General features: G+C 43.2%; 1 protein-coding gene across 11 annotated transcripts in view; it reads left to right on the forward strand.

Moving 5' to 3' along the window:
- NCOR1 (nuclear receptor corepressor 1) overlaps window positions 1-25,073 on the forward strand; it is a 376,183-nt gene that overhangs the window by 122,547 nt on the left and 228,563 nt on the right. For all 11 annotated transcript variants that reach the window (XM_078780340.1, XM_078780342.1, XM_078780346.1 and 8 more), the window contains exons 3-9: window positions 555-661; window positions 6,059-6,233; window positions 6,437-6,619; window positions 6,869-6,982; window positions 13,024-13,080; window positions 15,033-15,085; window positions 15,515-15,581. In XM_078780340.1, coding sequence (XP_078636466.1) covers window positions 555-661; window positions 6,059-6,233; window positions 6,437-6,619; window positions 6,869-6,982; window positions 13,024-13,080; window positions 15,033-15,085; window positions 15,515-15,581 — 756 coding nt within the window. The remainder of the gene's footprint in view (window positions 1-554; window positions 662-6,058; window positions 6,234-6,436; window positions 6,620-6,868; window positions 6,983-13,023; window positions 13,081-15,032; window positions 15,086-15,514; window positions 15,582-25,073) is intronic.

A 25,073-nucleotide genomic window follows, 5' to 3' on the forward strand; every position in this document is an offset into this window, starting at 1 on the left:
TCTCACTCTCTCTCACATCTTCTTCCTCAATCCCACAAAGATGGGCTTTTAAAACAAGCATTTTTATGATGAAACGGACACAAATTTTTGTTTCAAGAAACACCCGAACATACGCAGGACTTTTGAAGGCAGGAACCACTACATTGAAGCTCGAGGTCCCACTTTTTCCTCCTCAATCCCGGAAAATTGGGCTTTTAAAATGAGCATCTTTTGATTAAATGGACACTAAGTTTTGTTCCAAGTAAATTGATCATTAGCTTTCCGACGGCACCATTTTTATAATCCCAGGGCAGCAGGACACCTTTAGAATGAAGCGTCACACATACACATACACACATACACGCACACATACACACACACATACACACACACACGCTCTTCTCCTTTTAGTAATAGATTAATGATGGTTGCGATACAAAACCTTTTCAAACACCATCAGAGTGTTTTTGTTTTGTGATAGAACCTGCAATGACAAGTCCTCTCATGTCAATGAACATAAAATACACCAATCTGTCTGAGATGTACCACTACATGGTGTGTGTTGTACCCTGCAGACGGAGTTTGCAATTGCAGAATTCCGACCCCACAACCAAGAGTTTGGCTCTCCTCAGCATCGGCGAAGGCCATCTCTGCTGTCTGAGTACCAAGCATCGAACGAAAGGTGGGCAGAATGAATGGCAGACACTGCAACCTCATTTTATGCACCATTCAAACAGGAGAACAAATGCTGCCAAGGGAGTCTCAAAGCTGTGGATGCTTTCGGTGATTTGTCATTTTCTTCCCAGCATTATTCAGAGCAGGAATTTTGAACTTGGCTTGGATATCAGCACATGGCCTATTGTTTACAAAAGGTACCGTGGGTTTTTAACGTCTATGAGCGAGTGTTTCCCTGCTAGAAACGTCTATTTTCCCTGCTAGAGCAGGGGTTAGCCTTGCGGTCCCCATGACAATCTTCTCCATCTTGCCATATTTTCTGCATCTCTCCTTGTTAACCCCCTTGCCCGCATTTCTTCTTCCATCATCTTTAGCCAAGTCTTTCTCGGTCTTCCCCGTCCTCTACTTCCTTCGACATTCATTTCCATCACTCTTCTCAACCAGTCACTTTCATCCTTCCTCAACACATGACCAAGCCATCTCAACCTGTTCCTCTTCACAGCATCAATCACAGGCTCTATTCCCATCATCTTTCGCAATTCATCATTTGTCTTCCTCTCTCTCAACGATACTCCGCACATCCATCGAACCATTCGCATTTCCACCCTTTCCAACCTTCGTTGCTGCTCTACGTTCATTACCCATGTCTCGCTCCCATAAATCATAACACTTCTCACACATGCAGCATACACCTTTCCCTTCAGCTTCAACGACACTCCCCTCCTCATCAGCACGCCACTCAGTTCCCGAAACTTCTTCCATGCACATCTCACTCCAGCAACCGTTGCTTAGTCTGATCCACCTTCTCCATTCAGCATGTCTCCGAGGTAGCAAAATGTTTTCACACCTTCCAGCTTCACGCCTTCTCCAAGATCCAACTCAACATTGTCTCCATCTGCAGCTCCCTCTGTGCACACCTTACATTTGAATGTAGCTGCCACACTGGTTAATGACCTTCTCAGACCACTACATTTTTGATGAACCCACTCAGCGCACATTGTACATTGAATGTAGTTCACTCCGACACCCTTCCTGCACACAGCACAGGGCCACTTCCCAGTTCTTTCCACCTCACCACATGCTTTACCACTTGCCATCACCTTCGTCTTTCCGATATTCACCTTCAGACCTTTTGTCTCCGTACATTCCTTCCACTTGTTCATCTTTTCCTTCAGTCCATCCATACTTTCCGCAATCAACACCAGATCATCTGCATACAGCAACTCCCACGGTAAACCCTCCTTTACGTTCTGAGCCAGCACCTCCATCACAGCTACAAATAGTAGTGGACTTAGTACCGACCCCTGATGCACTCCCACCTTCACCTCAAACTCACCACTGTTCCCGTCCTTCGTCCTTACAGCTGTGCGCGCTCTTTTGTACATTGCCATCACTACTCTGATCAACCATTCCTCCACTCCTCACTTCCTCAATGCCCATGTCAATACTTTGCGTGGAACCCTATCGAATGCTTTCTCCAGATCAACAAACCCAAGAAACAACTTCTTCCTCTTCTCCATGTACTTCTCCTGCAACTGCCTCACAATAAAAAGCGCGTCTGTCGTTCCTCTTCCTGGCATAAATCCAAACTGCATTTTGTCGATCTTCACTTTCTTCCTTGTCCTCCTCTCCAACACCCTTTCCAATACCTTCATTCCATGCTCCAATAACTTTATCGCTTGGTACGAGCCCCACTCCAGAGGGTCACCTTTCCCCTTGTATGGAGGGACGAGGGTACTCAGTTCCCAATCCACTGGAATGCGGCCCTCTTTCACCACCAGATTACAGATCTCTGTCATTCTCTTCACACCCCAACTTCCTGCTGCCTTCAACATATCTCCCACAACTCCCGTCAGCCCTCCCGCTTTTCTACTCTTCATTGCTTTTATCGCTTCCTCAACTTCCTTCTCAGTTATCTTCTCTGCCGGTCCTAAAACTGGGTTACTCTCTATGTTGCCATCCCAATCATTTTCTGTATTCAACAGCATTTCCATATATCTTTTCCATCTTCCTTTAATTCCATCTGGGTCCACAACGATTTGTCCCACTTCATCCTTCAAGCAACTCACCCCCATCACATCACACCTCTCTTTCGCTATCTGCTTTGCAATCCTGAATACTGCTCTCTGACCCTCTTCCGAATCCAAGCGTTCTCCGAACATTTTCCTACATGCCTCCTGCGCCTTTGCTACCTCTTTCTTTGCAGCCTTCTTGGCTGCCTTATAACTTTCATGCTCTGCTGTTTCTGCTCCCGTACCCTTCGCCTTCTGCCACTCCTTGAACTTCTTCCTCTTCTCGTCAGTCCTCTTTCCAACTTCATCATCCCACCACCATGTTTCCGAGTGCCTCGGTGGTCCTTTTGTCCATCCACATACCTCACCAACGGCTCCCAACAGACTAGCTTTCATTGACATCCAATCACTTTCAAGCTCAACCACATCATCCTCGACCCTACTCAGCCTCTCTTTTAATGCCTCCCTTACTGTCACCTCTTTCAACCTCCACACCTTCATTCTCGGTTGGTACTTCACCCGCCGAGCTCTCCTCGCACCTTTCACCTTTATGGTGCTGTGAAACCGCCTCCTCCCCCGGGATCACCTTTGTGTCCCGGAGGTGCCCCCCTCTCGCCTACGCACCATCAGGTAGTCAACGGTTGTCGTCGACCCACCTGATGTGTATGTAACAAGCTTATTATCCTCTTTCTGGAACTGAGTATTACAAATCAACAAATCAGCTCCCGTACCCTTCGCCTTCTGCCACTCCTTGAACTTCTTCCTCTTCTCGTCAGTCCTCTTTCCAACTTCATCATCCCACCACCATGTTTCCGAGTGCCTCGGTGGTCCTTTTGTCCATCCACATACCTCACCAACGGCTCCCAACAGACTAGCTTTCATTGACATCCAATCACTTTCAAGCTCAACCACATCATCCTCGACCCTACTCAGCCTCTCTTTTAATGCCTCCCTTACTGTCACCTCTTTCAACCTCCACACCTTCATTCTCGGTTGGTACTTCACCCGCCGAGCTCTCCTCGCACCTTTCACCTTTATGGTGCTGTGAAACCGCCTCCTCCCCCGGGATCACCTTTGTGTCCCGGAGGTGCCCCCCTCTCGCCTACGCACCATCAGGTAGTCAACGGTTGTCGTCGACCCACCTGATGTGTATGTAACAAGCTTATTATCCTCTTTCTGGAACTGAGTATTACAAATCAACAAATCAGCTCCATCAGCAAACTCCAAAATCCTTTCACCTTCTCCATTTCTCACACCATATCCGTAACCCCCATGAACTCCCTCAAAACCATCCATACTCCTTCCCACATGTCCATTTAGGTCTCCTCCTACCACAACAACTTCCTCATCTTTCACGTTTTCCGTCAGCTTCTCTATCGCACACCAGAACTTGTCCTTCTCTTCATCGCTCCGACGAACCTGCGGAGCATATCCCGAGATGACGTTCACCAAGAGCTTTCCAATCATCATTTTCACCATCATCAACCTATCACTCACTCTAGTCACACTCACCACACTGTCTACAAACTCCTCAGAAAACAGGACACCAACACCATTCACGCCCTCCAGGCACCCTTGCCACACAAACTTGTATTTCTGTCCCTGCCTACCCTTCACCATTCTCACACCACTTCCCTTCCATCTCGTCTCTTGCACACAACATATGTCCACTCTTCTTCTGACCAATACTTCCACCACTTCTCCTGATCTCCCTGTCATTGTCCCTACATTCCATGTCCCAAACCTCAGAAACCGATCTCCACTTCGGGCTGCACCCTGCCCATATGTAGTTGTAATTGTCATGGTTCTCTTTTTGAGGCAATGTTTTTATGGCCAGATGCCCTTCCTGACGCCAACCCTCTTAGTCGTCTCTTACGACACGCAGGGATACGGTGTACCTATTCTAATCCAGGGTACACACTGTGAAACGTTTACAACATGGAAATTCTGGGGGGTGGGGAGGGGGGGCAGCACGGCTGCGGGGGCCCTGTCAGCACCATGCCATGGCGGCCCGGTCAGCACCACACCACGTCGGCCCGGTCAGCACCACACCACGTCGGCCCGGTCAGCACCACACCACGTCGGCCTGGTCAGCACCACACCACGTCGGCCCGGTCAGCACCACACCACGGCGACCCGGTCAGCACCACACCACGGCGATATTGTGCGCTGGTCTCGACCTCCATCACGATATCCTTGTCTATCCTTGTTTAAATATGTCTATCCTCGATATCCTGTCTATCCTCGATATCCTTGTTTAAAATACCTTGATGCTGTTAAAAAATACCTTTCGTTGGTGTGGTATACTGCTTTATTCTACCAGGTGAGTGCCCAGAGGGTATTGCCCCTATTTTTTTGTTTTAAAATCCTCCCAGTGGGATTTTGCTTTGGTTTTTACTGGAGGAAATGTCATGTGTGTGGTGATGTGACTGGAAACCCAAGCCACCAAACCTCCATTCTAATTTAATTTATTTTCATTCTTTATTATTGCCCACGTGAAACATGGAAATTTTTCATCCACTGGCCATTCAATTCAAAACAGGTGCATCACATCCATAACATCACGTCCATCACAAAAATATACATGAAGTGGGTGTGATGGGTCTCACATTATCCTGTGCACCTTCAACACAGCATACAATGTACAAATTGAGGGAAGGTTTGTCCAATCTGGTATTACACGCTGAACAATCTTCCTGGGTATTTCCAATTTCTTCGCTTTCTCCTTTGACAAATTACCAAATGTATATGTCAAATTGAAAGGAGGAATACGATGAATAAAGGACTGATAGAAGACCACTCCTTTTGCATCTTCAGATGCATAGAGCTACTAAAGCAGTTTCCAAGCTGTTGGGTACAATCCTGGACAGGTCGCCACTCCGACACAGGAATGAATGGCTCATTCTTCCTTGTTACCTGGGACTCATTTTGCCGACCTCGGAAAGACGACAGCTTGAGTCAACCCACCTGGTGTTAACTCAACAGCATGACAGGGGCTTGAACTCAGAACCCTGACATCTTAAGCTAGCCACCTCAACCGTTAAGCCACCAGGCTTTTCAAAGGACTGATACGAAAACACTAAAATGCTATTATCGAAAGGAAACTCTCAATTTCCTTCGAAAGGATCGTATTTGGTTTGCTTTACCGACCAAGACTTGGGAATTTTTGCTTCATTTTAATTGGCTTTTTTATAATTTTTATAATTTTAATATAGGTAAATTGGCATTTACGTATACTCAAAAACTTGTTTGATTATTCACGATCATGGTATCAAAGGGTCATGGCCACCACTAAATGGCGAAAATCAAAAATCATTTTATTTGTCTTGTTACCATTAAGAACTAAATAAAGACAGTCATACCAGTCTACAAACACACCAATCTAATTGCAGGCCCCAGGAGCGGAGAACCAGTGGAGGACACGAAGGCTTGTTATTTACCGAAGGAGATGGCTTCGAAAAGAAGCGGCCTCGTTTAGAGTCCGCCATACCTGAGGCAGCCTACCCTCTCGGCCTGTCTTCTCTTCCTGTCACAGCTGATGGCTCACCAGCTTCCCACGTCAAAAGAGTTGGTGGCATTTTGTCTCCGATTTGAGACGCGTATATTTATATTTTTTTCACTCTGTTATGAGTTAAACTACTGGATGAAATTTCCTCATTCCAAATCTCAATGCACGTTTTCTTGCATTTTTTTGTTTGAGCAAAGATCTCTGCTAAAGCAGAAATTTGAGTTCCTCAGTGATGGACACCCATTTATTTTGTACTTTGCAGGACATGGGGTTTCCAGGCAAAGTGGAACCCGTATCTCCGCCGAGCACCGTGCTGCCCTCCACAGAGGACTTGGATGGCTCTCCATCCAAACTATCTAAGGAGGAGCTCTTGCAGAGCATGGACCGGGTGGACCGGGAGATTGCCAAGGTGGAGCAAGCGATCGCAAAGCTCCGCAAAAAGCAGGTATCCAATTAAGCTCATTCCATTTCTCTCTCTTTTCACAACTTTGAATTTAAAGCATGTAACACAAATCCAGACTTGAAGTTTTGTGATAATATTATTTATATGATTAGATGACTTGAACATTGATGGCTGCAATGCCATCAACATGGCTAGGTGTCCATACTTAAGCTGTAATATAACGTTAAGGTACTTGGACAACCAACAACTTCCTTTACCTGCTGTTCTAACTTTCGCATATTTTATTCCCAGCAACAAATGGAAGTGGATGCTGCCAAGCCCGTGGAGCTTGAAAAGCCCGTTTCACCCCCTCCTGTCGAGTCGAAGCACCGCAGCATTGTACAGATTATCTACGATGAAAACAGAGTACGATACTGATGGGGCTGTTGTATTTGATCTTCCTGATCTGGCTATTTATTGTATTTGATCCACCTGATCTGGCTATTGCATTTGATCTTCCTGATGGGAAGCTCGTTATGAAAGGAATTGGGTATTCATATGACTTGTGTTTTAAGTCTTCTGAAAAGAGTTTTGGTGTTAAAGATTTACTTCCAGACAGGAATCCTTGTACATGGAGTAAAATAGGTTTGGTGGCAATGTACTATGACTAAACTTGATACGAAAACATGTTTTTGGTCCAAATCAATGTAAGCTATGTAATGCATTTGTTACAATGTAATTGTAACATTTTATTAACATGTTATTTTATTTTCTGGTCAAATTTACATTACTTGAACATCCATCATATTTGTTCGGTTTTTCGTTTTAAGCCTTGCGGTAAATTACACTAATCTGTTACATGTGCAATCACAATCTTGAATGCAATTGTGATCTAGATTGGCATGAGAATGCATATTGGGATCACATTTGTACTAAAATTGTTGTTGTTGGGCTGCCATGCTTGGCATTCCCAGCTGAGCACATGCATAACTTGTGTTAGGATCACTGGTTCAAATCCCATGTGTTATGTTGATTTGTCCTTTGTCTTAAAAATGTAAAAAATTATTGACGATTCTTTTTGTTCTTGGCCCAAGTACATGCTTCACCCTGAGCCTTAGACACGATTAAAAAGAGAATGTATTTAACCACCGATCTGCCTGGATTCGCGGCAAAATGTACTCTGATGTTTTGCCAAACTGATAATATCCAAAGTTGGATGCAAGATGCAATATTTTACTCTCACCTTGTGCTTTACAACAGGTGATCTTGTTAACAACCAATTTACAAATACAGCATATGTATGTATAATGTATATACAGTCAGACCCCGGTATTCGTGAGATATACGTTCCTGGGAAATGCCGTGAATTGCGAAACCGTGAATGGCAGGGCATTGTTTCAATGCAAAAAGGGGGGGATTGGTTCTTCAGTCACGAAAATCCGTGAATAGAGGAACAAACCGCGAATAGCAAGGCAAAATCCGCAAATGTCGGCGATAATCCCGCAAATGGTGAGGCAAATCCCACAAATGTCGACGATAATCCGTGAAGGTCGATGAAAACGTTAAGCAGACGGCAGCGAATGTAGAACAGGTCATGCACGCGGCTCATAGAAGAACTTTTTTGCGTATGTCCAGCTGCTTTGTTGCATAGTTGCATAGCATAGTTACAGCGAATGTCGAAGCATAGCTGGTGAAAGACGTGTTTTATAAATGTGTCAAGCTGGCGGCTCATTAAATGTTTTTTTTTTTTTTTGCACCACCGAAAAACCGCGAATTCACGGGACATGGCCGCGAATACAAAAGAAAACCGCGAATTTTCGGGACACTTTGCCGCGAATAGAGAAACAGGTCTCATTTTATCAACCACTAATGTGCGGAACCCATGAATAGCGGAACCGGGAACAGTGGTGTCCGACTGTGTGTGTGTGTGTGTGTGTGTGTGTGTGTCGGTGTGTGTGTGTGTGTGTGTGTGTGTGTGTGTGTGTGTGTGTGTGTGTGTGTGTGTGTGTGTGTGTGTGTGTGTGTGTGTGTGTGTGTGTGTGTGTGTGTGTGTGTGTGTGTGTGTGTGTGTGTGTGTGTGTGTGTGTGTGTGTGTGTGTGTATACACACACACATACACTAGCCGAAAGCACCCGGCATTGCCCGGGTTCTTTTTGAATGAATTTACGACTATAATTCAGCTCAGCTTTTAATTGCGAAATGGACCCAGCCCGACCGATGCGGCCTCGACCGGCCTCGCCACCTAGCCTATAACCTTCCCGGGGTACGTCCCGACATTTTTAGTTCTTTTTGAATGAATTTGCTACTATAATTCAGCTTTTACTCACGGCCATAGAAGATTGACTACCATAATTCTGCTCACCTTTTAATTGTGAAATGGGCCCAGCCCGGCCGAGGTGTGTGGGCCTCGGTGTGATATATATATACACACACACGAGTATGTATAAAATATATAACACTAGCCAGGGGTACCCAACGGTTTCCTGGTGCTGTTCTGTTCCTGTTGTCAGTGAATATTGTAGTCCGTGGCATCGGTGTCAGATTTTGAGGTATGACTACCAATAAGAATGGGAAGACACCACTGTGTTTTTCAGTTAGCCTAGTACCTGGAATGTCTAAAAAAAAATGATCCACAACTCGGATCCACAGCTAAACAACTTTTTGGTAGCCATTTTCCAATATGGCAGCCTATTTGTAACATAGCTTAGGTAGTTGGCTGTAACTTTTAATTGGTTGATCTGAGGCTATTTATCAAATGTGTTAATGTATGGAATTTGGCATATAACAATGCATACTACTCGTATATAAAAATTGGTTCACTAAAACTCAAAATGTTGAGTAAATAGGTCATAAATGGCCAAAATGTTGCCCCGAAAACCTTTTTTCTTTGTAACTTTTAATTTATCTGAGCCTGAAGCTGTTGATCAAATGTGTTCAATATGGAATTTGGCATATGACAATGCATGCTATAAAACAATATTTAACTGTAACTCAGGATAACTGAGAAAATAGGTTTGAAATGGCTATCAAAAATTGTTGGGAAAATAACTTTTATCTCTGCTTTTATCTTTTATCTCTATTTTATCTCTGAAGAAGAACTTTTATCTCTGCCACACCCACAATAAGAGAGTAAAAAAAAAAACCCCAGAAAAAGGACGAAACATTCGAAAATCCGGAGGTCAATTGTGTACCCCCACCCAAAGCCCTGTGTACCCTCTGGGGTACATGCACCCCAGGTTGAGAACCCCTAACCTCGCAAATTAGGCTTACATAGGCCTCTGCTAATTATACACCGTCCGGCTTTGTTTCGTCACATTTCCATTGGCTTTGTTTGGGTTGAGTGTTAAATTATTAGTTAGGTTTAGTCAAGCCTGTACGCACCTCCCTAAAAATAGCAATACATAATTTTTGAATGGCGCCATATGCGCGATTCCAAATCGGCCTATTTGCCAATTTTTAAAGCCAATAAAGTCGCGCTTAATGACAAAGTCATGTACCTTGATTGACCACGTACAGGTTTTTATGAACAAAAGGTTTATTACCACAGAATAAGCGGGAATACGGAAACATGCTAACTGAATACAGCTGTGACGTTCCTGAGGCCCGAGCCTACATCTAGTGTAACCTATATGCCTCACAGAGGATAATAACATCACCATTCATGCCGCTCCTATTTGGAGTGAGTACACTAGTTGCCTGAAACCAGACCCAGCTGTCTGTCCGTCAGACTCGTAATTGATATTCGTAACGGACTCGTAACCAAACCATGAAGACCCTTGGAGATGAATTGTAAAATAAATTCAGCAGCAAGGATGAGGGAATTGAGTGGACAGAGGAGGCAAAACGTATACTTTGTGTCGCAGGTTGTGAGTACAGTGTGGTCATTCTTGTTTTAGACATTCCAAGTACTAGGTAACTGAAAAACACAGTTTTGTCTTGCCACTCTTTGGTAATCAAATCTGGTCTTCTGCTCATGGACTATAGAGAGAGTCTGCCCAACTTGCGAGCAGGTGCCATCTTACCTACCAACTGAGCACGAGCAATGAGCCTGCACTAGTACTGTGAGGTAGGCGCCATTCAACACAGGCACGCTAAATAACTCATTGGTAAAAAAAGGTATGGCATCTACAACCTTGTAATTTACTGAGATCATAGATGGAGACATTACTTGTAATCTGAGATTAACCCAAAATCTGTAACATCGATCGTTTAGCTGTGAGTACGATTTGAACCTGGTTCCATTAAGAATTTTTGCAATGCCTGGCGTCAGCATGAACTGCTCTTAGAGATCTTAGAGATCTTAGAGATCATAGATGGAGACATTACTTGTAATCTGAGATTAACCCAAAATCTGTAACATCGATCGTTTAGCTGTGAGTACGATTTGAACCTGGTTCCATTAAGAATTTTTGCAATGCCTGGCGTCAGCATGAACTGCTCTTGTTCCTTATTTCCCATTGTTTTTTTATCGAACTTAGCTCTGCGATGGGATTACTAGGAGGCACAATTCTGTCTTAGAAAGGGTAAAGTACAGTCTGTAATTTGATAATGGACCGCTCAAGAGATTCGCACAGCGATGTAACGAAAACCAGTAATCTATATTGGTTCTCCACAAAATCTGGTGTTCCAAACAAATCGGCCAACGACGATGTACGCCACTACAATGAATATTATATTTGATGAGACTGGATGTAGTTCAAGCAGAAAATTTCAAGTGTAATGAAAGAAAGACGATGAATGATCATAGCATTTGAGCCAAATACACTCGATTTACCTTGCATATGTCCTAGCCGTATTGGCATCCAACGAGTTTTACTGTACCGTAGTTCGTTTATAACAATATCAAGTCTTGATATAACATTAAAATTGATCATGAAACGTGAAAGAACAATGCAAGCCTTTCTTTCAAAACTATAGGAAAAAAAAACGTCTACTCAATTATTTCATTTTCGAGACTAAGAACCACATTATTATACTTTTGCTGCCGAGTTCTCTCTTCATGCCATTTTGTTCACTGGTGTTGGAGTTCCTGTCTTCGAGCAAAAATATGCCATCGGACAGTGAAAATGTTTTGAGCAGTTTTTAACTCGACTGGACATCACATACTGAACCCTCCGGCGTCCGTCGTCTGTCGTCGTCGTCATCTGTCGTCTGTCATCCGTTAACTTTTCGGCGTTAACACTCCAGCGTCCACAAATATCAACCGATTCTGATCAAACTTGACATGCAGCATCCTTACCCCAAGGACCAGGTTGGTATTACATTAGAGCCCGATCCGTTGAAAAATGGCGGACTTAGGCGACCATTTTGTTTTTGGTCATGAAAACGACGTTAACACTCTAGCGTCCACAAATATTAACAGATTTTGATCAAACTTAGAATGTTTAACCCTTACCACACAAGGTAGGTTGCTATTGCATTCCAACCCGATCCGTCACAAAATGGCCGCCATAGGCCGCCATATTGTTTTCAGCTCCGAAACGACGTTAAGACTTTAACGTCCACAAGTATTTATGGATTTTGATCAAACTTGGTGTGTGAGACTCTTACCACACAAGGTAGGTTGCTATCTTAAGTCAAATCTAGTACAGACAACTGACCTACTTTAAAGTTGTCCAATCAGTTCAGTTGAGTTCTGCTTCCCTGGAAGCTCTAGTTTAAATCATTGAGTAACACACAAATCTTCAGAGTAATTTGAGGTATCCTAATTAGGTACTTATCAAACGCAAATACAAGTGAGCAGAGAGGAACTATTCAACTCTGTGCAGTTTAGCTGTCAAAATCGTGTTTTTGTCCTTGTCACGAGGGAATCTGTGCATTATTCGGCCTTGCCCTGGTCGAACAGAGCAGCCCATGCCGTACAGAATACCATCATTTCACCAGAAATGAACAAAATCTTGTATAAAGAAGTAACTTGCTTGTTTATGCAAGAAGTAACTTGCTTTATACAAGAATATACAACATGAACCCAGAAGTAACTTGCTTTGTAAGCAAAATGGCTCTATGGAGACCACGTGACGCAGATTGACCAATGACACAGCCAGATTGCCCTGTATGAGCAGAGCAATAAATGGCCTGACTCTCTCTACATACGGCACAGTATATAGAATGTTAAAAAATAATTTTGTTTTTCTATTTTTTTTGTGGGGGTCTGAAACACTTCTCTTCACCCATTAAGGAATGGGGTCAGGGATTATTAAATATAACCTTTCACATAGTTACAAAGGCTTCGGCACTATAGAATGACTAAAAAAAATCCACCTTTTTTTTTCAATTTTTTTTTTTTGCCGGACATTCCCCAGCACTGATGATAACAGTGTGCATCCATGTCCGTCCCTAATTCCTCATATGCTGTGCTCATGTTGAAGGTGTAGTGTTGTAAAATAATTGCTTTTATTTGCAACACGATACTAAGGCTAAGCTAATTGTTTTCATGGGCCAATGTGTTATTTTAATGTTCCTTTCAGAGAAAAGCTGAAGCTGAACACAAGGTTTTGGAGGGACTTGGACCAAAGCTGGAGCTGGTAAGTGTTTATTTGTTTTTGCTCAATCTAACTCAATCTATACATGAATGAAATATGAATGGTCGTTTTAAGGCCATTTTTCCCCGCTGGGGCGGGGGTTAGCCTTGCCGGTCCCATGACAATCATGGTTCCCTGTTTGAGGCAATGTTTTTGTGGCCGGATGCCCTTCCTGGCGCCAACCCTTGGTCGCCTCTTACGATGTGCAGGGATACGGTGTACCTATTCTAAACCGGGGTACACACCGTGATCATTCATCCCAGCAAGCTGGTACTCAATTTGCCGACCTCGGAAGGATGACAGGCTGAGTGAACCCCTCTGGCGTTAATTTAGCGATCGACCGGGATTCGAACCCAGGATCCTAGGATCCCAAGCCGGCACCCTAACCGCTAAGCCAACACCAGGCTTAACTCAATCTATACATGCCCTCAATCTATTTTTCAATTCAATAACATTTCCTTCTTCAAATTCGGTGGTGCATGAAAACAGTAAGAGATGGCGGCGTGAGTTCCGGAAAACAGATTGCTTGCATTGGGCGCATCGTAATAGACACAAAATTACATGTAACAATACAAAGACTGATTACATTACAGAGGAAACTAGGATGGCACTGGGTAGAACGCATACCTCTGACAGGCTGAACAGTTTATGTTTTGTATCCCACTGATAGGCCGGTTCTGGATTCGGACCTGAACCAAAATCTAATCGGCTTGTTCTTGTCACTTAACCAACCCATCCACCAAGTTTAGTCACAACTCGTCCATAACTTTTTAAAATATCATGTTATATATCGCTTTTTGCCCGATCTTTCAACGACGAAGAATTACTTCGAAATTAAATAAATCTCGTATCCGAATCCATATTCAGATCTTCAGCAAAATCGAATCGATTCATCCTTGTCACACACACACACACACAACCTCTCCACCAAGTTTCGTCCAAATCGGTCCACAACTTTTTGAGATATCCTGCATCAAGTTTTTGGCCCCATCTCCCAATGGTAAAGAATCACTTTTAAAATTCTACTGGCTGGATCCGAATCCGGATCTTCACCAAAATCTAAGCATTTCGTCCTTGTCACATACACTACATCTCTGCCAAATTTCGTCAAAATCCGTCCACAACTTTTTGAGATATCTTGTTCACAGACAGACAAACAAATAGACAGACAGGAGTGAAAACATAACCTCCATCCACCTTCAGTGGCGGAGGTAACTAGAATACCACTCGGTAGAGCGCATACTTCCGGCAGGCAGAAGTTTACTTTTTGTTGTATCTCACGGATCTGCATCCATACCTTAACCAAAGTTGAATTATATTGTTATTGTCACCTAACCAATTCATTCAGCAGGTTTTGTCATAATCCATCCACAACTTTTTGGAATATCATGCGATATATAGTTTTTGGCCCGATATTTCAATTATGAAGAATCACATTAACAATTAAAAAATAATAATCTCAGATCCGGATTTCTACCAAAATCAAATCAATTTCACCTTGCCACAAACCTAACCTGTCCAACAAGTTTTTTCCGAATACTTCCATAATTTTGAGATATCCTGCTCACAAGCAGAGAGACAGACAGAGAGACATAGTTGAAGACATAATCCCCATCCACCTTCAGTGGTGGAGGTAATGAGCAATGATGCAAAGTCCTGATACTCCATTATCTACAAAATTAAGTTGCAATTTAGTTTTCGTTTTTAGCTTCCCTGTTAAAAGCTTTTCTCCGAATTTCTCTACTGCATCCGACAGATGTTATGGAACTCGGCAGTCTTTTGGTGATCTGAAATCAAGCTGGTTGAGTCGGTCTAAGCAGTCTGAGATTTGACCTCGGGTCTGCCCTGTAGATATGATCAGCTCCATTGTCTTTTGATAACGGTGTGCTTGATAAACCTGTGTTTTATACCCTCCACTGTGTGTGTTTAACTGTATTTTTCCGTTTTGTTTGCAGCCGCTTTATAATCAACCGTCCGACACGATCATCTACCATGAGAACATCAAGACGTACGTGTTGTTATGTAGAGCCCCTTCATTAATATGGAAATGTAAAGCTGAAGTTGGCATTAGTGTGTTGAGAACAATTGATTAATACCTGAACCGTATGCTTTTTTTGGTGTGTTGGTGTGTTTCGAACAAATCATTCGTACTTGATTGGTGTGGTTTTAGTATGAGTGTTGGTGTGTTGAGAAATGATTTGTACCTGGCGGTGGGATATTTTTTGGTGTGTTGTTCATCTGTTGACATCAAATGATTTATACCTGAGCTGTTGGGGTGTGGGGTTTGGTGCGTTTTTGGTATGTGTATTGGTGTGTTGAGAATAATTGAAGAATTCCTGCATTGTGAGGTTTTGGCCGTTACATTTTTGATGTTCTGTCCTTGTACCAATCCGCCAGTCCTGCTGTTCTCACGTACCTTCCATCTCCATTGTTGCAGTAACCAGCTAATGCGGAAAAAGCTGATTCTCCATTTCAAAAGGAGAAACCATGCTCGCAAGCAGAGGGTGAGTTTAAACGTCGATTCGTTTTTGTTGACTTTTTTTACATACGCTTCATCGATTACACAAATGATAACATTACAATCGAAGGCTTTCCATTTGAGCTGTTAGGCCAATTATTGATTTTACTTTCCTTTTATTTCAAAAAATCAAATTCGGAAATACCTGGATTTATTCATTGTATGTAAATAAATAATTATTTTCAACTGTTGGGTGAAAAATTCACATATAGATGAACTCTATCCTAACAAATATGGTTATTTTACATTTGTAGATAATGAGATCTGATGGAATTAATAACTTTCAAAATTTCGGAATGAATGGATGGAGTAAATTAATTTTCAGAATATTATTTTAATTACCCATGCTACTTTTTAGTTTTGATCCATTTGAGAAAGAGGATCATCACCCATGGATAATAGAGTTTTACTCAATGGTTTTACTCAAGTGGAGGCACGGAATTAGTAAATGAAAAGCAGCAGGTGCTGGAAGGGGATGGGGTGGGGTCCAGGCTAATGGAAAGCGATTGGGAGGGAGGAGGGATCGAGGCTAATGGGAAGCGATTGGGAGGGAGGAGGGATCGAGGCTAATGTGAAGTGATTGGGAGGGAGGAGGGATCTTGGCTAATGTAAAGTGATTGGGATGGAGGGGTGATCTATGCTAATGGGTGGTGAAAGGGGGGAGGAAGGGATCGAGGCTAATGGAAGTTATTGGGGGGAGGGGGGGTGATCTCGGTTATTGTGTGGTGAAAGGGCGTGGGGAGAGGGGGGAGGAAGGGATTGAGGCTAGTGCGAAGTGATTGGGAGGGAGGAGGGATCTAGGCTAACGTGAAGTGATTGGGATGAAGGGGTGATCTTGGCTAAGGGGTGGTGAATGGGTGGGTCGGAGGAGGGATCAAAGCTCATAGGAGGTGATTGGAAGGAAGGATGAATCGAGTCTAATGGGAGGTGATTGAGAGGTACAAGTGATCGAGGTGTGAGCCATCCCATTTGCCTTATTGTTATCCCTGTGTATTATTTTTCCCTATTAAAATGTATTACATTTGCTCATATAACTCACCTACTCTTCACAAGACGAAATCATGGCAAATTTAACGTCCATCTGTGAATGGTCGCAGATGGGACACTCGGCTTAATTTTCATCCAAAGGATGATGCACACATTGATGCAAGGTTGCAGAGGTAGCATACTTACCTTTGAGCTGTCCAATCTGGGTTTGCTTATTGGCCTTCTTATAAACTGCCAGACTGGTGCTTCACAGGAATTTTTTTCAATACATGGTCGATATTTGTGGAAGGACTAGAACACTGAATGGATTAGGACACAACAGAACAAAAAAAAAAAAAAAAAGAGAGAGACGGGTTTAAAACACCAACAGCAGGGTTAAAGGACAAAATATAGGGAGACTTGGAAAATAATAGGTGTGGAGAGGAATGAGGAGTAGGGGAGGATGTATGGTGTGGACACGATGGATACAGAAGCAAACCCTCAGGAAGGAAAAACTGGAAATTTGGAACGATGTGAGGTGGAGGAGGAGTTAACGAGGGAAGAAAATATCATGGTTTTGGATGGTGGTGAACTGAACAGCTGTCTTGTAGACTGGGAGAGAAGAATGAGATGGAAGGGAATGTGAAGTTAGATCCACAGGTGGGAAAAACGAGGATCGAATGAGCTGAGGTGAGCAGTGATTTTGGATTTTGAGAGTTTCACCAGAAGAGGGTTGATGGTGAACCACATGCACTCTGCAGAAACTTGGGGGGAAAGAGCAAGGAAAGAGCAGAGGGTGGAAGTCCAGAAAGGAGGTGGTAGAAGACAGAGAGACCACTGGCCTGTCTGCAATGGCTAAGTGATAGACCCATTTACTCGGCTTCATCATGGGAGATTCCAATAATCGTGAAGGCCTTGGTTTCCACTGCGTCAAGCTGAGCACGATTGGAGTCAGGGAAGTCAGCCCAGAGGGAAGAGCAGTACTCCATCAAGATGTGGATGAAGGCCTTGTGGGTGGATAGGAGTTCAGGTGTGCCAAGGAAGGACTTTGTACGACGGAGGATGCCCAGTCAGCGACTGGTTTTTGAGGCCAACTTTGAAACGCGGTTTGCCCAAGGAAGATCATGGCCGATAGTGAGACCCATGAGTTTGAATGACTGAACTTTCTCAAGAGGATTGGGAAGAAAATAGTTGGGAGGGTTTTGCCAGATGGTCCTTTTGGAGAAACAATGGAAGACTTCTAAGGATTGAAAGACATATTCCAAGTGTTTGACCAGTTTGTGATTTATGTCAAGTTCTGAAGAAGAGGCTGCTTGCCCATCTGAAGGATGAGTGATGTCACGGCAGAGGGTGTAAGAGTCGTCAGCAAATCGATAAAGAGGATTTGAATTATTTATGTTATCCATCTCGGGATTGTGCTGCAGTGACTGGCACCATAATTTGCAAAGATTTAACAGCATGTAAATGCTAAATGTAAATGCTGAATAACTGCTGTTTCATTTGTAAATCTTTCAGATATAGGGTCTCGAGCAAATTTCCCGTCGGTTATTCGGTTGTTGTTGGTGCTTCTCATGACTCACATGCGTGTTGAAACGCTTGCGTGTCTCCATCCTGTGTACGCTCGATATGTTAGTTTGGCGCAGCAGTTGCATTTCTGCATGGCACTTGGCTGCCAACATGTGAATGTGGAGTTGCTTTCCTGACCAAACGCCTGTGCTTGAGCACAGCAAGCAGAAATAGTGTGAGAACTGGGCTTGTTTGTGTGTGCAAGTAGAATGCGAATGCATTCTTTGTGGGAGGGTTTGAGAGCTTAATGCACAAAAACACGAAATAAGGAAAAGTTATTTTGAGACTTTTTGGCATGTCAGTCAGTTTAAGGAAGTAGTTGGTTGTCAATACTAACTTTGACCCATGAATGAAAGGGGAACTGATTTTGAACAAACCAATCTGTGAATGAACAGATATTCGACTTTAGTTTTATACCAGGTTGACTCAAACAAATGCTTATCCTAAAATAGTGCCTGTGGCTTATTCCATTTATTTTCAGTGTAGAAACAGAGCAAACCGCCAACATTTTGGAATCCTGGCCAATAATGATATGTACTATGAAAATTAAATACACCTGCAGCTGTAATATTGCATAACTATCATATTTGGAAAGCAATAAGTTGAACAGTCAGTAAAGACATGCTATTGGGAAATCGTAGTTCAACTAACATGTACAGTGCATTCAGAAAGTTTTCAGACCACTTCACTTTTTTCACATTTTGATATGTTGCAGCCTTATCCTGAAATCGTTCAAATTCATTTTTTCCCTCATCAATCTACACTCGATACCCCATAATGACAAAGAGAAAACAGGATTTTAGAAAGTTTTGCAAATTTATTAAAAAGAAAAAACTGAAATATCACATTTACATAAGTATTCATACCCTTTGCTATGACACTTGAAATTTAGCTCAGGTGCCTCCCATTTCTCTTGATCATCTTTGAGATGTTTCTACACCTTGATTGGAGTCCACCTGTGGTAAATTCAATTGATTGGACATGATTTGGAATGGCACACATCTGTCTATATAAGGTCTCACAGCTGACAATGCATATCAGAGCAAAAACCAAGCCATGAGGTCGAAGGAACTGCCTGCAGAGCTCAGAGACAGGATTGTGTCGAGGCACAGATCTGGGGAAGCCTACAAAAAAATCTCTGCAGCATTGAATTTATATATTGAATTTCTGCTTACTTTTTCCACTTGCGAAATTTGCATTTATGTTTATTTAAATTATACAATGGACTACAAAATGTAAATGTTTCATGATATTTGTTATATTATATCACCTTTATCTATCAATATTGTTGAAATGAAGATCAAATAGCTGTATGTTGAAATATGTTGAAAAAGTCAAAACTTTACATGGGGTGTACTTACTTTTTCACGTGACTGTATATGTATATATATACATATATATATATATATATATATATATATATATATATATATATATATATATATATATATATTTATATATATTTATATATATATATATATATATATATATATATATATATATATATATATATATATATATATATATATATATATATATATATATATATATATATATATATATATATATATATATATCAAGTAATGAACGGCGGTAGGGAATTATATCCACGATATCCATTTTTCCGTTCTCCAACCTATAGCTTTGTCTTTAAAAACTCAACGTTTCGGCCAGCAACCCAGCGTGCGCCGAGCCTCCACTAGCCTTCATCAAGAGAAGTTCCCTTGTTCACCTCCTCCCAGATATATCTGGGGGGAGGGGTGGGCCTATTCTATCAACCAATCACAAAGCTGCGTTGCGAGACCTCGTGACCATGGACCCATGCTCGGCTTATGTTGCAAGTGTTTTGTGCGTGTTTGAGCGGTGTATTGTGTTTTGTTGTCCGTGTTGCCTGTGTCGGCTATGTCCCACTTTGTCTTTGTCCTCCTCCACGCATCGGTGTCTCTCTGGTGTATTTATGCATGAGAGGTCCGTATGCCTGTGGTAACGCCACAGTCTCCTCTGTCAATGGTGCCCGCGTTTGGCCAGTGTGCCAGGCCTCCAGTATTCGCCTCCTGGCCCGGTTCGGGGATGCCGCCAGCACGTTCATATTGTCCCATAGAGGAACATGGCCCGCCCTTATTCCATGCTTGGCGATAGCATATCTTTCTGGGTGATTACACTCAAAGGCCTTGTGGTGTTCATTAATGCGCTGGCCTAAGGTTCTTCCAGTCTCGCCTATGTATTCTCCACCACAGTCACATGGAATGGTGTATACCACACCTGTGCAATCATTCTTCAGTCTTTTGTCTTTGACCTTGGTCACTGCACGTCTCAAGGTGTATATAGGTTGGTAGTTGACCCTCACCCCCCGACCGGTCTCAAAATCCTGCCAATCCTTTGAGATACCCGTGGCACAAATGGTAGCACGCAGAAGCCCTTAGGTGGTTCCTGTGGCACGTCCTGGATTCTTGGAGCCGCCAGTACCATTTCATTTTTTGGGCAGAGGTGGTCTGGGTAGCCATTGGCTTTCAATACCCATTTGAGATGCTTGATCTCTCTCCTTTTGCCCTTCAAGGTGGACGGTATATTCCTTGCCCTTTTTACGAGTGTATTCACCACAGCTCTTTTATGGTGCAGTGGATGGCAAGACGTGAAATCGAGGTAACGCTCGGTCTGGGTGGGTTTCCTATATAATGCGGTACTTAAGCTTCCATTGAGGTTCCTCCTCACCAAGACGTCCAAAAATGGAAGCGACCCATCCTGTTCTTCCTCACAGGTGAATTTGATGGAAGGAAACATTCCACTGATGCCCTCCTGGATTGCATTAACAGCCGTGCTGGGGCAGATGACAAAAGTGTCATCGACATAGCGGTACCAGACACGTGGCTGTGTTGGGAGGGATGGGATGGTGCGTGTTTCCAGCTCTTCCATCACCATATTGGCAACCACCGCAGACACCGGGGAGCCCATCGCAGTGCCGAACACCTGTTTGTAAAATGTGCTGTCAAAGACAAAATAGGTGGAAGACAGACAAGTTCTGAGGAGGTGACAAACGTCATCAACATTCAACTTGTCGGCGGCCTGTTTCCAGCAATCATCCTCCATTAGCCTCTGTCTCGCCACATCAACCGCCAGGGTTGTGGGCACGTTAGTGAATAGCGAAATGACGTCAAAGGACACCATGGATTCGTGTGGATGGATCGTGGTGTGTGTTATTTTGTCCACAAACTCGGAGCTGTTGCGCAATCCTCGGTCGGTTTTTCCCACGAGGTACTTTAGTATATTGGCCATGAACTTGGACAATGCATATATATATTGTTGCGGAAACGGAGTACGGCTCTTCCCCTTAGCGAGGGGGGGGGGGGGGGGGGGACAGAAAAACAACTCGATATTAAGCCCATGATTTTGGAATGAGATGTTTGATGTTCAGGTGGCCACATACTTTTGGTCATGTGGTGTGTATATATATATATATATATATATATATATATATATATATATATATATATATACAGTGGAACCTTGACTTACGAGTGCCCCAACTTACGAGTTTTTCGAGATACGAGCCGTCGCTCGGGCGGTTTATTGCTTTGAGATGCGAGCCGAGATCCGAGTTACGAGCTTTCGCCACCCGGTCACGTGGTTATCTTGCCGTGCACGTACAGTACGTATCTCTGTCGTATAGCGCTGCATTTTTTTTCTTCGCATTTTGGTTATTTCGAGTTCACGCCGCCAGGTGGGTTCTGGTCACATGGTTATCTTGCCGTGCACGTACAGTACGTATCTCTGTCGTATAGCGCTGCATTTTTTTTTTCGCATTTTGGTTATTTCGAGTTCACGCCGCCAGGTGGGTTCTGGTCACGTGGTTATCTTGCCGTGCACGTACAGTACGTATCTCTGTCGTATAGCGCTGCATTTTTTTTTTCGCATTTTGGTTATTTCGAGTTCACGCCGCCAGGTGGGTTCTGGTCACGTGGTTATCTTGCCGTGCACGTACAGTACGTATCTCTGTCGTATAGCGCTGCATTTTTTTTTCCGCATTTTGGTTATTTCGAGTTCACGCCGCCAGGTGGGTTCTGGTCACGTGGTTATCTTGCCGTGCACGTACAGTACGTATCTCTGTCGTATGGCGCTGCATTTTTTTTTTTCGCATTTTGGTTATTTCGAGTTCACGCCGCCAGGTGGGTTCTGGTCACGTGGTTATCTTGCCGTGCACGTACAGTACGTATCTCTGTCGTATGGCGCTGCATTTTTTTTTTCCGCATTTTGGTTATTTCGGAAAATTTCTTAGTTTTAACCATGGGGCCTAAGAAAGTGAGTGGCAAGTGCAGTGCTGAGAAGAAGAAGAGGATGATGTGCTTGGATATAAAACACGCAATCGTCGAAAAACATGAGCGAGGTGTCGAGGAGGACGTATATAACGGCAGAGGAGAAGAGCATGCCAGGCCACAACTTGTTCAGAATGCCGGCGATAGCTCGCCTTCTCTTTGTGGAAAACACGGTGAGATCCTTAACATCCAACAACTAATGGGACGCAAACCGGGGCGCCCAGTTTAGCGGTACACACATTGATGAATCACCCTGCCTGTGATTCACCCATGACAGGTTATAGCTGGGTCGGGATTCAAACCCAGGCTGGACAGTTTAGACTTTAGAGTCAAGTGTGCGTACCTCCAGTCCAGGCCATCCTGCCAACTTGTATGCTGCATACAGGTGAAATATAAAGCGCGAGATGTTTTTTATATATACTGTATATTAAAAAAAAAATTGGTGTGGTTTTTGGCGGGCTGGAACGGATTAATAGCATTTCAATGCATTTCAATGGGGAAATTTGATTTGAGATACGAGCAATTTGAGTTACGAGCTCGGTCACGGAACGAATTAAACTCGTAAGTCAAGGTTCCACTGTATATATATATATATATATATATATATAGTGTGTATATATATATATATATAGTGTGTATATATATATATATATAGTGTGTATATATATATATATATATATATATATAGTGTGTATATATATATATATATATATATAGTGTGTATATATATATATAAATATATATATATATATATATATATATATATACACACTATATATATATATATATATATATATATATATATATATATATATATATATATATATATATATATATATATACAGTATATATATATATATATATAGATATACACACACTATATAATTTGTTACGGTCCGCGGATGAGATGTTTTTTTGTTTTTTTTTTACCGAGCGGTGGTGTAACCGCGGACCGAACAGTTGTTCCCCGACTAAACCCAAATTCACCCGATTCACCCAAACGTTGGCCGTATCGCGCCACAGATACTCAATCTGGAGAAACTCTAAAGCGACCGAATGCAAACAGGAAGAAGAAGACGTACAGAAGAGTAACGGGGTTTATTATGTACACATACACAAGCAAGAAGAACAGTCACGATTATTTACAGGGGACATGAGACGCAGGCGACACAGTGCAAATTACTGGGAATGAAGGGAATCTATCTCTTTTACTCGGTGCAATGGAGTGTCATGTTAATGGACGACAAGGCCTTACCCTAAAACACATAAAAAGGATATAAACTGCTGAACAAGGGTTTTATCGGGTCCTGCAATGTGGTGTTTCATGGAATAACTACCGGGACGCCCTTTTTACTTTTACACAACACTGGAGGCAGGAGGCGCAGAATAAACAATAATAATAATAAAGCACACAATAAAAAAATACAGACCTCATATCCGCAACACTGCACCCTCCTCCTCTTAGGCACGGCCCGGGCCTACAACTTTTATTTAGTGTGACACGTAGGTGTAGTTCCCTCTACTTTTAACCTGACCCTGAGTGCGACAGTTTTAAAACATAAATAAATATGTCCCGCTGCTCCATTGCACCCTGCCTAACAGACTCACGCCCACAGTTAACCGAATTGCGGAATTGGTCTTCAAACTACACACTGATGGTGGGGAGCATGATTTACAATTGACACTACTTTTATTTACAAGACTAACCCAGGACCTGTGATCGTTCTTTCTGGGGGGGGGGGGGGGGGGGTGGAGACTGTCTGCTCTGCATCGACGCACCATGAAAGCACCCAAAAACGCACCAATACACCCCCAAGCACCAATTGGTGCAGTCACCATTGTTCAATGAAAATAAAAACAACAACCCCTAACCCTGCAGGTGATCTCTTGCTCTTCGGCTCCCTCTGCTGGCTATTATTATTTCTTCCAGTTGTCATTTTCTTTGCTGGCGGCCTATTTACAATAAAACTTGCCCAAATGTGTCCATTTTATTTATTTTATTTATGGCCCACAGGGCTGACTAGTGTGGTTCACCTGTGGGGCATCGGTGCCCTGTGGCCAAGGTCCGCCAGCAAGATTTCGGGCCCTCATGGCCGCTTCCAGTAGAGGGGCCAGGCCTCAACCCATGGAGTCCACCATTGGTGCTCGGACACAGACATGTGGTCCATAATGTGGTGCATCGATGCAGACAGCTGGTTCTGGGAGTTCCGGGCGCACAATGGAGGCCTCACGCACGCTCCCCTCGGCGCCCAATGGCGCACAGGTCATGTGGGAGACAAAAGGGGGAAGAGACAGATGAGCGAGGGGTAAGGTCACAAGGGTACACATCAATAAGGCAATGCAAGGCGAAATGCGTACGGAGGGCGAAGTGAGAAAGCTCGTCCCTACCGTACGTCACCCCCCTGTCACCTACACTACCCTTGCCCTTACCCCATATGTACAAAATCTACACATTTACCAATCCGTCGCTACTGTCACGTCTTCCCCATATTTCTTCTATACCAAATTCGTCACCACAATCCCTCGAGCCAAAATTTGCCATCACCCAAATTCATCATCAATCCTCATAAGGAGGAAGAGATGGAACATCAAGCACAATGTCACACCCACGTCATGATGCGTCTCACATTCCAAAC

The sequence above is a fragment of the Myxine glutinosa genome, chromosome 6, assembly GCF_964187855.1.
Source record: "Myxine glutinosa chromosome 6, kmMyxGlut1.1, whole genome shotgun sequence".
NCBI classification, from domain to species: Eukaryota; Metazoa; Chordata; class Myxini; order Myxiniformes; family Myxinidae; genus Myxine; species Myxine glutinosa.